This window comes from Littorina saxatilis, linkage group LG2 (assembly GCF_037325665.1).
Source record: "Littorina saxatilis isolate snail1 linkage group LG2, US_GU_Lsax_2.0, whole genome shotgun sequence".
NCBI lineage: Eukaryota > Metazoa > Mollusca > Gastropoda > Littorinimorpha > Littorinidae > Littorina > Littorina saxatilis.
The window spans coordinates 49691006-49707114 of NC_090246.1; the positions used below are offsets into that span (position 1 = coordinate 49691006).

A 16109-nucleotide genomic window follows, 5' to 3' on the forward strand; every position below is an offset into this window, starting at 1 on the left:
CTTTTTATCACATTATTACAGTGTGTGTGTTTGTGTGTGTGTGTTCTATTCGTGTCTTTCATGTGTGGGGTTTTCTTGTCTCTCTTCCTGTTTCATGCCTTCTTACTTTTAGTCAAATTAAAAAATAAAAATTCAGACTAGACTGGGAATCGAGACAATTAAGATCTGTGTGAGTGTGAGTGAACCATGCATGGTGTTAAAAAACAGGGAAGCTTGGTAATGACTATTTGAAGAATTACACACACACACACTTGTGCATGCGCACACTCTACCAGCGCCAGTAAACAGGCAAGTGTTGTGCACATATTGGCCATTTATCAAACCGGCAAAAAGTTCTAGTGAACGACGAAGAAGAAGAAGAAACCGGCAAAAAGTCAAGATAATTAGATAAAGGAAGGAATTCAAGAAGCATCTTCAGCTTTTCATCAGGAGGACTTACATTCGCTCATTTTTGACTCACATGCGAAGCAAAAGTGAGTCTATGTACTCACCCGAGTCGTCCGTCCGTCCGTCCGGACGTCCGTCCGGACGTCCGGACGTCCGGACGTCCGGACGTCCGGAAAACTTTAACGTTGGATATTTCTTGGACACTATTCAGTCTATCAGTACCAAATTTGGCAAGATGGTGTATGATGACAAGGCCCCAAAAAACATACATAGCATCTTGACCTTGCTTCAAGGTCAAGGTCGCAGGGGCCATAAATGTTGCCTAAAAAACAGCTATTTTTCACATTTTTCATATTTTCTCTGAAGTTTTTGAGATTCAATACCTCACCTATATATGATATATAGGGCAAAGTAAGCCCCATCTTTTGATACCAGTTTGGTTTACCTTGCTTCAAGGTCAAGGTCACAGGAGCTCTTCAAAGTTGGATTGTATACATATTTTGAAGTGACCTTGACCCTGAACTATGGAAGATAACTGTTTCAAACTTAAAAATTATGTGGGGCACATGTTATGCTTTCATCATGAGACACATTTGGTCACATATGATCAAGGTCAAGGTCACTTTGACCCTTATGAAATGTGACCAAAATAAGGTAGTGAACCACTAAAAGTGACCATATCTCATGGTAGAAAGAGCCAATAAGCACCATTGTACTTCCTATGTCTTGAATTAACAGCTTTGTGTTGCATGACCTTGGATGACCTTGACCTTGGGTCAAGGTCACATGTATTTTGGTAGGAAAAATGTGTAAAGCATGTGAGTCGTATGGGCTTTGCCCTTCTTGTTAAGTTCAATCATTCATACATTCGAGTGGTCGGTCCGTGTCATACATCATGGCCGCAACAGTTATACCAGCCCCCAGCTCCACCCACTCTCTAAACTGACCAACCGAGACTGACAAGGTCATTATAGCCGCATAAAGACAGAAATAGCATAAAGACTGAAAATTGACTTTTTATAAGGCCTAAAAAAAAAAATAGGTGTGGTTACGGTAACCCGACCTACCCTATTTTTTGGGGCCGACCCTATAACTTTTTATTACATTTGTCAAAAAAATACCCAAAACAACAAGTAAACGAGTGCAGAAAACGCAATGAAAGCGAAAGCGCCCGAGTCGCACACTTATTTCCCTGTCAAGTAGGTTTAATTTGTACACATTAGAAAAAAAAAAAGAAAAAAATGTGATTGCCTACCTTCCTACCCTATTTTTTTGGCCATGTTACCGTAACCACACCTATTATTTTTTTTGGCCTAAAGCAATCATTGAAGTCATGCTTTTTAGCTCAAAAATGGCATTTTCCCAGGGTTTTTTTCCAACCCTACTGAGTGGCCTGGGAGAGAGAAAGAGAGAGCGAGCGACAGACAGACAGACCGACTGAGATCGTCCGACACTCACACACATACAGTGATACACATACACACACACACACACACACATTGGGCATACACACACACACGCTGGGCACACACACACCGTGCTGACACACAAATGATTTACCACCAAGCCACCGAGGATCCATTCGCACCATCAGAGTTACTTCCCATGTGTTATTGTAAACAATGATTACATTGCATGACAGTGCAAAAAGCCGATCAGCTTCACAAATTGTGTCTTCAATTATTAGCCCATGGGTTTGAAGTAAGTTACAGACTGGTTCTCCTCTATGCCTAGAGAACCGTTCGAGGTATACTGAACGCGATGTCATACAAATGAAAACAAGCAGTCAGCATGAACCGGCGATGCGTATGTCTTCACACACTCGAAAGTATCGTCTGATATCAGGGTTTTTAATGTATGATATATTATTCCAGCGTCGCGGACGACGCTGGTATCTGTGGTTGGGAAGAACGTGCCTGTGGAGAATTAGTCTCCAAGCCAAAGCGCGCTGACTCTCCAAGCCAAAACAATTTCAAAGCTGAAAAAAATGTACAATTTACGCGAAACGATTAAACACAGCTTTCGGGTGTTTTTTTTAATCTAAGATGTACATAAATATACCACTCCGACCATAAGGAAAAGAAAAAAAGACACACACAAAAAAAAGACCGAGAGGAGCCGAGTCAATCCGAGACCAACCGAGAGGACGTGTTTCGCGCCGTTTCGACGTCGTTTGTTCAGATGCGGCCGGTTGGATCAGTTGCGGTCATACAGGGGCGCCTTGCACAAGAAAAGATCTTCAACAATCCCGATCATCATCATGGTACAATAATGTTTTGTGCGCCCCCATGTATGTGTTCTGTGCTAATAATGCACGGTTGTGAAATGTCCGTACACATTTTGTGGCACTATGTAATTGTTAGTGCATCCTCCTGCGGATGCTTCGTGCTAAAAATGCACTTCCATTAAAATATTGTACGCTCATGTCAGTAATATATTTTCAATTGTTTCTCTGTCAATTTCAAGTGTTTGTTTCCAATTACTTCAGTATCTCCCTGTTGCAATTCCAGGTGATTCATTATGCATGTGCCAATTTGAGGTGTTTAATTCTGATTCCTGTATTTACAGTGTAAAATTAAAACTATTGTTTTCAAACATTCCTATGACACCTGGTAATGGTTCGGTGGTTTTGTTTTTAATTTGTATTTTGTTTTTCTGCAATAAATATTTGAAATGGATCTGAGGCCGACTTACTACTTTTAGCACTCTTTTTCACCACATTCCCACGTACAGATATTGCAATATCAACTCTTCCTTTCTACCTGTTTCAAACAAGCTCTATTTTTTAATTAAAAAGTTTTTACTAAATGTCTTAACATAGAGGGGGGAATCGAGACGAGGGTCTTGGTGTATGTGTGTGTGTGTGTGTGTGTGTGTGTGTCTGTCTGTGTGTGTGTGTGTGTGTAGAACGATTCAGACTAAACTACTGGACCGATCTTTATGAAATTTGACATGAGACTTCCTGGGAATGATATTCCAGGACGTTTTTTTTATATTTTTTATAAACGTCTTTTATGACGTCATATCCGGCTTTTTTGTACAAGTTGAGGCTGCACTGTCACACCCTCATTTTTCAATCAAATTGATTGAAATTTTGGCCAAGCAATCTTCGACGAAGGCCGGACTTCCGTATTGCATTTCAGTTTGGTGGCTTAAAAATTAATTAATGACTTTGGTCATTAAAAATCTGAAAATTGTAAAAAAATAAATGAATTATAAAACGATCCAAATTTACGTTCATCCTTTTCTGATTCCAAAAACATATAAATATGTTATATTTGGATTAAAAACAAGCTCAGTCTGAAAATTAACAAGAAGAGCAAACGCTCGATCGAGTCACTTTCGCAGTTCTGAATATTATATGAGGCATCAGATGGACAGGAAGAAATTGCTATTCACAACACAATGAGTCACGTTCACATAAAATTTGAGCCCGGTCACTTTTATAGTTTCCGAGAAAAGCCCAACGTTAAGTTGTGTGTTGCCGAACAGAAAAGGCTAGTTATCTCCCTTGTTTTTCTGATAACGTTCGTAAAAGGCTACAGATGTAAATACTTTGATGTAAAGAATAATCCTACAAAGTTTCAATCACATCCGATGAACTTTGTCAAAGATATAAAATGTCTAATTTTTCCTTTGACGCTGACCTGTGACCTTGAAAAAGGTCAAAGGTCAACGAAACCATCGTTAAAGTGTGGAGGTCATTGGAGGTCACGACTAAACAAAATATGAGCCCGATCGCTTTGATAGTTTCCGAGAAAATCGTTAAAGTGTAGAGGTCATTGGAGGTCACGACTAAACAAAATATGAGCCCGATCGCTTTGATAGTTTCCGAGAAAAGTCCAACGTTAAGGTGGTGTCTACGGACGGCCGGCCGGACGGCCGGCCGGACAGACTAACACTGACCGATTACATAGAGTCACTTTTTCTCAAGTGACTCAAAAATATAAAAATTATGATCAAAATTAAATTTCCGAAATCGTTTTAAAAACTATTTCATCTTATTCCTTGTCGGTTCCTGATTCCAAAAACATATAGATATGATATGTTTGGATTAAAAACACGCTCAGAAAGTTAAAACGAAGAGAGGTACAGTAAAGCGTGCTATGAAGCACAGCGCAACCGTTACCGCACCAAACAGGCTCGTCACTTTCACTGCCTTTTGCACTAGCGGCGGACTACGTTCAGTTTCATTCTGTGAGTTCCACAGCTTGACTAAATGTAGTAATTTCGCCTTACGCGACTTGTTTTATCTTGTGGCTGTTTGATCAATTCATAGCAAGCATTGACTGAAATAAACAATTTATATATCCAGCACAACATGCAATTCATTGACTTTTGACCCTAACCTTTTAACACTTCCCAAAATAAATCTTTGGTGGACATTGCATCGACGCTGTTCATTTTGAATGAACATTTTTCTTGTATATATATACGATAGGAATCTCTTGTTCAGGCTTGTTCGATCAGTTTAAGAACGTTGCACGCCTCCGGAGTTGCTGTCTGAGCGAACGACGAAGAAGAAGAACGTTGCACCATGTAGTTTGAAAACACGCAGATTATACGAGAGTGATTTTGTTACATAAGAAGTGTAAATGGGTCATTCATAGCAATAATGATAATGTTGATGAAATTCATGTTTTATTAGCTCATTACATTTTCGGATGTACTGTCATAGCTGTCATCATGGTAATGGTGGAGGAAAACAATCTTTATTTGTGTGTGATTTGTATTTATTCAGTGTTTTGTGTGTGTGTGTGTGTGTGTGTGTGTGTGTGTGTGTGTGTGTGTGTGTGTGTGTGTGCCGGTCTGTGTCTGTCCTTGTGAATGTGTTAAATATATGTGTGTCTGTGTATATCATACTATATGTGTCTGTGTGTGTGAGTTCTACTTACATGCCTTCCCGCTCTCAGTTCAGGTGTTCGGTTGTATGTGTTAGTGCTAACGGATCTGCATTTCCAATGGAGTGTGATTCATCACGAATTTTTCAACCAGCAGGCATTCGTCAAACCGATCCAGGTGTACGGTTGTATGTGTCAGTGCTAACATATGTATCTGCATTTGTATTTTTCCACCAACAGGCATTCGTCACACATCCTGCACACATCAAGAACCTTGAAACTATATATCTCCATATCAACCCAGCCTGTGATTTTGACTGCCATCCTGCAAGTGTGATTCTCAGAAAACGACTGGACTGACTGAATTAATCTTCTTCGCTCTGGCTGGAGCATAAAAAGGCGCCAACAAATATTCCTCCAGTCAGTATCCTGAGGGAGCCAAGGGACAGAATAAGGAGAAGATGACAGAAGTGGCAAAGCAGCCAGTGGTGTTCCTGTCTCATGGAGGTGGGCCTTCGTTCTTCATGAGCTACAAAGACTCTGGCGGGGCAAAGAGCTTTCTCAAAGGCATGGACAGAGACTCTTCTGCTGCTCACTACCTCAAAAACATGGCAACTAAGGTTAGACAGGAATCCGAAAGAGACAGACTGCTACCATTGAACCTCCCCCCCACCCCCACCCCCCAGCCCCCCCCACCCCCCCAGCCCCCCCCCCCCCTTTTAAGATCTTAAAAAAAATGAAAAAAATCAGGTCTCAAAGTTAAAAAGGGATTAGTCTTAAAATGGAGGCGAATTTACAGAAGTTATGAACAGAATATCTGAAAATGCTAAATCTTAAAAGATCAGTCATAAATGGGGGTGGGGGTGGATATCAACTGCACCGTTAATATATAATTATGAATAAAATAAAAACATGTTAAGGAATGTCTAATCAGTGACAAAACAACACCCCCCGCATACTCTGGGCAAAACACCCTGATGCCATATGTCTTAGCTTTTAGGACATAGGTTTCTTTTTTGCATACACTAAATGTTTATGTTGTAACACAGGATTATAATGTTCTATTTTTTTTCTTACCTGCATTAGTCATTAGAGTAGTATGCACTCATTATTGACAGAACTTATGCTAAGGCCTAAAAAAAAATATAGGTGTGGTTACGTTAACCCGACCTACCCTATTTTTAGGGGCCGACCCTATTACATTTTTAAAAAAAACCCACAAAAAAACAAGAAAATGAGTGCAGAAAACGCAATGAAAGCGAAAGCACCCGAGTCACACACTTATTTCCCTGTCAAGTAGGTTTAATTTGTGCACATTAGAAAAAAAAGTTAAAACAAAAACAAAGTGATTGCCTACCTTCCTACCCTATTTTTTGGGGCTATGTTACCGTAACCACACCTATTTTTGATTTTTTTTGGTCTAACAGGTGATGTATTTGCTGTTTTACAGTGGAACCCCCCCTTGACCCTCCCCCCCCCCCCCCCCCATTTAAGACTTCCTCCCTTTTAAGACTCTGTTTTCTTAGATTTTTGGAGGTCTTATAAGGGGGGCTTCCACTGTAGTATGCACTCATTATTGACAGAACTTATGGGCGGGGATGTAGCTCAGTCGGTAGCACGCTGGATTTGTATCCAGTTGGCCACTGTCAGCGTGAGTTCGTCCCCACGTTCGGCGAGAGATTTATTTCTCAGAGTCAACTTTGTGTGCAGACTCTCCTCGGTGTCCGAACACCCCCGTGTGTACACGCAAGCACAAGACCAAGTGCGCACGAAAAAGATCCTGTAATCCATGTCAGAGTTCGGTGGGTTATAGAAACACGAAAATACCCAGCATGCTTCCTCTAAAAACGGCGTATGGCTGCCTAAATGGTGGGGTAAAAAACGGTCATACACGTAAAATTCCACTCGTGCAAAAAAAACACACGAGTGTACATGGGAGTTTCAGCCCACGAATGCAGAAGAAGAAGAAGAAGACAGAACTTATGCTAACAGGTTAATTGCTGTTTTATCTTAATAAGAAGTAAAACTGTTACACTCCTCTTCTCCAGGAAAATATGCAGTCTTGCAAGGCCATTCTGGTGATCAGCGCTCACTGGGAAGAGAAGACAGTGACGGTACAGACAACGCCACAGCCTGACCTCTATTACGACTACTATGGCTTTCCGCCAGAAACATACAAGTTAAACTGGCCAGCCAAAGGAGCACCTGAGCTGGCCCAGAAGACTCGAGCTCTTCTGGAAGCCAAGGGCATCAAATGTGCCACGGACGGGGAGCGGGGATACGACCATGGTGTCTTTGTGCCACTGCTCCTGGTTTTTCCAAAGCCTAAAGTTCCAGGTTAGCTGTGTTATATAGACTTATGTGTTTTGGGTTTTGTTTGTTGTGCTTGGTGGTGGTTGTGATTGATGATGATGATGACGACATTGATGATGACAATGATGATGGTGGTGGAGGTGGTGGTGCAGGTGCAGTGGTGGTTGTGATTGATGATGATGACATTGACGATGGTGGTGTTGGTGTTGGTGGGTAGTGGTGATGATAATGATGAAGATGATGATGATGAGGATTGTGGGTATTACAATTTTGTTGCTGTTTTCATCCAACTATCTTTCTGATGTTTATTGGATGACCTCTGTACAGTTTAATCCTTTTCTTTCATTTATACTCAAATTGACATTATTAATCAAATTTACTGAATTGATGCATATGTATGGTCTTGGCAGGAAAACTTCAACCTTGGATATAATCAAGGTCAAAGATTTAAAATGCCCCAATTTTAGGACCCTATACTCTCAGATTTTCTGTCCATAACATCTGTATTTTTTACCTCCATTTTCAAACTCCTGCCCTTTTAATACCTGACTTTCTCATATTTTGTGCAGTCTAAATTTGACTGACTATAAGTATTAGGGTTTAACGTCCTCTTAGACCAACTGGTCTATATTGGGACAGGTATTGGTAATACGCTGAAGATAATTGGTGTGATACTTTGATTCGAACAAGCCCGCAGTGGCTGTCTTCTTCGACACACCAGCATTGGGTTTGTCTCGTCAAAGTATCGAAATACGATCATGATAATCAGAGACGAGAGACGATGCATGCGTGTCTTCGTAGCCCTGAGACTTTCGTTGTGAACGTGGGATCTTTTTCGTGCGCATGTGTGCACACAGGGGTGTTCGGACACCGAAGAGAGTCTGCACAAAGTTGACTCCGAGAAATAAATCTCTCGCCGAATGTGGGGATCGAACCCACGCTGATAGCGACCAACTGGCTACAAAGCCAGCGCGCTACCAACTGAGCTACATCCCCGCCCTCTAAATTTGGGTCGTACTTGGGTGGGTAGGGGAGTCCACTGTATCCTTAGATATAGACAGATGCTACTTGCAGAAAATCTGAGAAGCAGGGAATTATTTGTTTTTATTTGAAGAAAAATTTCCATTTGAATGTATTTGTTTTAGTGGACAATAAAGTGTATGTTATTGTTTTGGTTACTTTTGTTGTCGTCATTGATCTTGCATTGCAGTGTTTCAGCTGTCCCTGGATGCCAGCCTGTTGCCAGAGAAACATCTTGCCCTTGGGGAGGCTCTGGCACCGCTTAGAGAGGAAGGTGTTCTCATCATTGGCAGTGGATTCACTACACATCGCATGGGGGGTCCTGCCCCTCCTGAATATGGAAAGAAATTCCAGGTGTGTACTAGTTGTTATTTGTGCAGAAAGTGAAGATCGTATTTAGAATAATTTTGTACCGTGGTCACATAGTGATCACGCTGGGTGTTTTGTAACCTGACGTCACCTTTAAAGACAAAAGAAGAGTACATACCATGAAAACTGGTCCAATTCAGATGTAAAGCATAGCAATAGCTCCAATCACGATGTAAATAGGCCTGCCGTGTTGACAATTCCTTTTCTGGTATTTTAAAGATACTGAACTTATCAAATCCAGGTGCACGGAGCCCCTGGGGCTTTTAGTCATACCTCAGGCAGCTATCCGTTAGAAGAACTACCAAGTTTCATTGACTTGCACCCAAAGAGTCAAGAACTGCGATTTTTTTACGAATTAATTTCGTACTCGGACCCGGCTGGTCTTGGCCTATTTTTGGATCTAAATTTAGATCAGGTAGATCACCACATCATGCACAAAAAGACACGTCACTAGCAAACTATGTCAGACGTCATCATGAGTTTGTGTAAAACAAAATGGAGGCCGGAATCACTCAGTTGAATCGAACTCTGACCAAACACCACGTAATAACTAGGTTAATTTATGCACTCGCGTGAACAAGAAACTGTCGAGCTTCACAGATGTCGTCGTTTGGTAGTTTTGGGTTTGTTTTACTACCATAGGAGGATTTTTGAACTGTAAATGCACTCAGCTGCAACAAAAACGCAAAACGAAGGCTGTGAGCTGCACTGTGCCTTTAACATTGGTAAAATACCCGAAATTCGTTTAATGCGAATACTTCAGCAAATATGCTGAAATGGTCAAACAGATTTCGACAACTTTCAAACTAAAGTTGAAGTTAGTCCACGGCATCACCATATTTTTTCCTATGGCGGTATTGGTTACAACAAGACATCTTTGGGACTAGGTGAGAGTGGCAGATGTTCATCAGACATCACATCAGGGGCATAGTTTTTTGTGTGTTAAAGACGATGTTTGGAAACAGATTTTGTCAGGTTTATATGGGTTGTTAAAGAGTGAATACTGTTGCTTTTATTGAGGCAAACATTTCCCATGTGATATTATATCCCAGTCACTCACACAAGAGGTTAGTCTCTTCATGTTGACAAGGATCACGTGTGGAGACACACCCCTCAATGGTGTGGAGACACACCCCTCAATGGTGTGGAGACACACCCCTCAATGGTGTGGAGACACACCCCTCAATGGTGTGGAGACACACCCCTCAATGGTGTGGAGACACACCCCTCAATGGTGTGGAGACACACCCCTCAATGGTGTGGAAACACACCCCTCAATGGTGTGAAGACACACCCCACAATGGTGTGGAGACACACCCCTCAATGGTGTGGAGACAAAGCCCTTGTTAGTGACTGGCCTATAATATCACATGGGAAAGTTTGATTCACTAAAAGCAAGAACACTCTTTCACAACCCATACAAACCAGAGTTATTTTCGGAATTCATCTATTTGAACTTGAACTATTTGTCTAAGGGAAGTAACTGTTATAAATCTACTTTGATGTGACCAGTATATAGTTGTGTACCTTAAAAAACAGGATTGCAGTATGCCTGGTTACACACCTTGCAGCACAAATACTAAAAGCCCTGAACCGTCAAAATGCGTGTACATATTATGGCCAGTTTGATTTCTCTGGCCAGAAATAATAATTGAAACCATAAAAACACCCTCCAACACTCCAGTATTGTCAGGAATAACGAAATAACGAAATAAAGAACTTCATATGAATTCGAACCAAGCTCTGTTTGTTATCTTGTAATCCTCTTGTAAATGCACGCATGGACACAAGAAAGATCCTAAGCTCACAGCGAAAGTCTGAGGGTATGGAAAACCTACATAAATGCAGACCCCCCCCCCCCCCCCCCACACACACACACACTCAAAAGTGAAGAAATTCCCCAAGGATAATAAGTATACAAAAATCAAAACCTTTTTCTTCTTCTTTTTCTGCGTTGGACTGGTCAAAAATTAAAACCAAAACCAACCTGAATGCTGACTTTTTATAACATTGAACTGACTATAAAATAAATCTCTGATTGGAACGAGAGAAAAACAAATTGAACATGTTCCAACTCTTGTCTGCTGCAGGACTGGCTGCATGATGTTCTGAAGAACCCTGATATGACATCTGAACAACGACGTGAACGTCTTGCATCGTGTCACCGTGACCAGCGCGTCAAGGATGCTCACCCACGCATAGAACACTTCCTACCTTTTCTGGTTGTCATGGCGGCGGCTGGTTACTCTTCGGGCAAAGTGCTATTCTCAGGGGCGGTTATTAAAGGCGAAGCACTGTTGGAACATTACATGTTTGATGCGTGAACAGATGTGAATGTAAATTTCTCGATCAGCTTTGTATGGGTGATAGTGTGAGTGACACTTATTTGCCAAGTAGAGTATGCGGTATCTACAATGAAAGAACATTGATTGGGACAAGCCAAAAGGTATATTTTGGTTCAGAAAATAGACCCAAAAATGGTCCTTTATTAAGCGAGGGGCCTCACATCACAGTTAACACTGTATGAATCAATTATAATGTGTTACTTACACGATTGTGAATCATTCCAGACATCATTTGTGTGTCATTTTTTTCAACAGAACAGCCTGAACAGATTAAAAAGTGTTCAGATTTGTACTGGGTCATGGCTTTTTTTTTACATGAATATGATGGGGCAGCACTTCGCCATGGGCAGTTTCAATGGAGAAAGAGAATGGTAGTTTCTTGGTTGTGAGGAATATCAACTTGTGTTTGGTCTACTATCTCTCCTCCCATTTTCCATGTGTGACAAGGTGGTGACCAGTCACCAATGATATAGTAAAGTTATCCTAAAGTTACTCCCGGTCATTTAATTGTCCCTCTCTTTTAGTATATTAATTGTCTCCCCCTCACCCATTGACGCTTGTGCCCTCCGGCAGGATCGCTCTGTCGTGGTGGGTGTGTCTGGATGCTGGTCTCTGATTCGTTGACTGTTTAAACGGGTGTGCGCGAGAATCATACTGATAGCGTGGGTAGTGTCAGTACCCGGTGTGATTTTCGTAGCGCGACAGCTTGTGATTTGAATTGTGGTCAACTTATAATTGAACGATGACTGTGTTGCTGTATTAGTCAAGGCAGGGAGTGTAGTTGAGCCATTATTGAGTGTAGTTGAGCCATTATTGAGTGTAGTTGAGCCATTATTAACTTCGTTTGGCAGGAGAAAATGAAGGGACCTTTTGTGTGTGTTTGAACAATCGTTTTAGAGCTGGTTTTATATCAGCGAGGTGTCCAGTTTTCGTCGGAGGAAAGTTGTGTGACGAGTTCTGTTGGAGTTGTGCTATACATTGAGGAGTGATCGAACTACACTGCCTTCTGTTACATGTTAAATAAAAGTCACGTTACTGCAACCCCTGACTTGGCGTCTCTATTCAATGCTTCCTGATCTGAGCACCCCCTACCACTCCACCCTCCCTTCACATCTGCGTTGTCAAAAAAAGAGTATAGATACATGTGTAACCGAGTGCCGAAACACTACGATCACCTCGGGAGGCGAAGTGCAATCAAACAGGATTGAAAATGTTAGGGCCAATTTCTTAGCCCTATAAAAACTGTTATGCAAACCCGAAGGTTTCCATGAACATACAGACAATCGGAAACCACCAGACCCCATCATAAACAGAATTCCACAATCCAGAGGTGTTGACTTTAAGGCCAACAACTCGGGTGCAGAGTCTGCGGTGAAAGGAGCGGTAACCTCCCCTGTCACACATGTTTGGAAGTTTTTAGATGTTTATCTTGAGTTAAACCGGTGAGACTTTTGCTACATAAAATGCCAAGCATATTTTTAAGTGCATTTCTTGTGTTTGTGTGTGTGTGTGTGTGTGTGTTTAATTAATTGTAGATCCAAATAAAATTATTAAACTTTTATTAAAAAAATATTAATTTTAAAAAAGTCCTATTATAAGTAAAGCAACATATTTCTAACAAGCCTGTAATAAACAGGTCTTTTTTGGAGAGGAAGAGAATTGCAGGCAAAATACAACAACTAAACAACAACATCAACAACAGCAAGCAAAACAAAACGAAGCAAAAACAAAATACAAAGTAAGCACAGACAGAACACTTTTTCCTAGCAAATGTTACCAACAAAATTTCCAAACCAATGGATGTTTTTCTTTGACCTTTTGCACTAATTTCACAAACTTCAAAAAGTTTTATTTTTTTCTCGAAAAGAACGATTTTTAAAATCTTTTCTTAACCCAGTGCAGGAAAAACAGGTCGCGTAAGGCGAAAATACAACATTTAGTCAAGCTGTCGAACTCACAGAATGAAACTGAACGTACTGCATTTTTTCACCAAGACCGTATACTCGTGGCAAAGGCAATGAAATTGACAATCCAGAATAGCGCGGTAGTGGGTGCACTGAGAAGGCTAGTACGCTTTTTGTATCTCTATTCTTTTTAACTTTCTGATCTTGTTTTTAATCAAAACATGTCATATCTATATGTTTTTAGAATCAGGAACCGACAAGGAATAAGATTGTAAAAATTGTAAATCGATTCCGGAAATTTAATTTTAATCATAATTTTCATATTTTCAATTTTCAGAGCTTGTTTTTAATCCGAATATAACATATTTATATGTTTTTGGAATTAGAAAATGATGAAAAATAAGATGAAATTGTTTTTTTGGACCGTTTTATAAAAAAATAATTTTAATTACAATTTTCAGATTTTTAATGACCAGAAGTCATTAATTAATTTTTAAGCCTCCAAGCTGAAATGCAATACCAAAGTCCGGCCTTGGTCGAAGATTGCTTGGCCAAAATTTCAATCAATTTAATTGAAAAATGAGGGTGTGACAGTGCTGCCTCAACTTTTACAAAAAGCCGGATATGACATCATCAAAGACATTTATCCCAAAAAAGAAAAAAATCATCTGGGGATATCATTCCCAGAAACTCTCATGTAAAATTTCATAAAGATTAGTTTACTCTGAATCGCTCTACACACACACACACACACACACTTACACACACATACACCACGACCCTCGTCTCGATTCCCCCTCTATGTTAAAACATCTATGTAAACAAGTCGCGTAAGGCGAAATTACTACATTTAGTCAAGCTGTGGAACTCGCAGAATGAAACTGAACGCACTGCATTTTTTCACAATGACCGTAGTCCGCCGCTAGTGCAAAAGGCAGTAAAAGTGACGAGCCTGTTCAGCGCGGTAGCGGTTGCGCTGTGCTGCATAGCACGCTTTACTGTACATCTCTTTGTTTTAACTTTCTGAGCGTGTTTTTAATCCAAACATATCATATCTATATGTTTTTGGAATCAGGAACCGACAAGGAATAAGATGAAATTGTTTTTAAAATGATTTCGGAAATTTAATTTTAATCATAATTTTTATATTTTTAATTTTCAGAGCTTGTTTTGAATCCGAATATAACATATTTATATGTTTTTGGAATCAGAACATGATGAAAAATAAAATAAAAGTAATTTTGGATCGTTTTAAAAAAAATTAATTTTAATTACAACTTTCAGATTTTTAATGACCAAAGTCATTAATTAATTTTTAAGCCTCCATGCTGAAATGCAATACCGACGTCCAGCCTTCGTCGAAGATTGCTTGGCCAAAATTTCAATCAGTTTGATTGAAAAATGAAGGTGTGACAGTGCCGCCTCAACTTTTACAAAAAGCCGGATATGATGTCATAAAAGACATTTGTCGAAAAAATGAAAAAATGTGTGGGGATTTCATACCGAGGAACTCTCATGTAAAATTTCATAAAGATCGGTCCAGTAGTTTACTCTGAATCGCTCTACACACACACACACGCACACACACACACACACACACACACACACACACACACACACACATACACCACGGCCCTCGTCTCGATTCCCCCTCTATGTTAAAACATTTAGTCAAAACTTGACTAAATGTAAAACAAGTCGCGTAAGGCGAAATTACTACATTTAGTCAAGCTGTGGAACTCACAGAATGAAACTGAACGTAGTCCGCCGCTAGTGCAAAAGGCAGTGAAAGTGACGAGCCTGTTTGGCGCGGTAGCGATTGCGCTGTGCTTCATAGCACGCTTTACTGTACCTCTCTTCGTTTCAACTTTCTGAGCGTGTTTTTTGATCCAAACATATCATATCTATATGTTTTTGGAATCAGGAACCGACAAGGAAAAAGATGAAATAGTTTTTAAAACGATTTCGGAAATTTAATTTTGATCATAATTTTTATATTTTTAATTTTCAGAGCTTGTTTTTAATCCAAATATAACATATGTATATGTTTTTGGAATCAGAAAATGACGAAGAATAAGATGAAATTGTTTTTGGATCGTTTAATAAAAAAATTAATTTTAATTACAACTTTCCGATTTTTAATGACCAAACTCACTCATTAGTTTTTACGCTACCAAGCTGAAATGCAATACCAAACCCCGGGCTTCGTCAAAGATTGCTTTGCCAAAATTTCAATCAATTTGATTGAAAAATGAGGGTGTGACAGTGCCGCCTCACCTTTTACAAAAAGCCGGATATGACGTCATCAAAGGTATTTATCGAAAAAATGAAAAAAACGTTCGGGGATATCATACCCAGGAACTCTCATGTCAAATTTCATAAAGATCGGCCCAGTAGTTTAGTCTGAATCGCTCTACACACACACACAGACACACAGACACACAGACACACAGACACACATACACCACGACCCTCGTCTCGATTCCCCCCTCTATGTTAAAACATTTAGTCAAAACTTGACTAAATGTAAAAAGAGAGGGCAATGTGCAAATTGCAAGGCATAGTAAAACTTGCCCCTTGTTGACCTTTTTTCATGGAGAGATGGGCATTGTGAGTAGAACTGTGTAAGTCTGTTTGTAAGTTTGTTCGTTCATGGGCTGAAATTCCCACGGCTTTTACGTGTATGGCCGTTTTTACCCCGCCATTTAGGCAGCCATACGCCGCTTTCGGAGGAAACATGCTGGATATTTTCGTGTTTCTATAACCCACCAAACTCTGACATGGATTACAGGATCTTTTTCGTGCGCACTTGGTCTTGTGCTTGCGTGTACACACGGGGGGTGTTCGGACACCGAGGAGAGTCTGCACACAAAGTTGACTCTGAGAAATAATCTCTCGCGGAACGTGGGGACGAACTCACGCTGACAGCG

At 40.3% G+C, this 16109-nt stretch overlaps 1 protein-coding gene across 2 annotated transcripts; it reads left to right on the top strand.

Moving 5' to 3' along the window:
- The first annotated feature begins 1982 nt into the window (after window positions 1-1982).
- Window positions 1983-12752, top strand: LOC138959136 (uncharacterized). Of its 2 annotated transcripts, none has more exons than XM_070330501.1 (5): window positions 1983-2088; window positions 5469-5848; window positions 7277-7565; window positions 8752-8915; window positions 11021-12752. In XM_070330501.1, exons 2-5 carry the CDS (start codon window positions 5690-5692, stop codon window positions 11252-11254), a joined length of 846 nt encoding a protein of 281 aa, XP_070186602.1. In that variant the 5' UTR covers window positions 1983-2088; window positions 5469-5689; the 3' UTR covers window positions 11255-12752. The 2 variants fall into 2 exon arrangements, with proteins under 2 accessions (XP_070186602.1, XP_070186603.1); XM_070330502.1 differs by lacking the exon at window positions 1983-2088 and adding an exon at window positions 2254-2650.
- Window positions 12753-16109: the final 3357 nt, after the last annotated feature.

What these genes read in the sequence shown, in the direction of transcription:
- LOC138959136 (XM_070330501.1), top strand. Translation starts at nt 5,690, where the DNA reads ATGACAGAAGTGGCAAAGCAGCCAGTGGTGTTCCTGTCTCATGGAGGT. An exon ending in TCAAAAACATGGCAACTAAG is followed by an intron (nt 5,849 to 7,276) that starts GTTAGACAGGAA and finishes CCTCTTCTCCAG; the next exon opens with GAAAATATGCAGTCTTGCAA. An exon ending in TCCAAAGCCTAAAGTTCCAG is followed by an intron (nt 7,566 to 8,751) that starts GTTAGCTGTGTT and finishes CTTGCATTGCAG; the next exon opens with TGTTTCAGCTGTCCCTGGAT.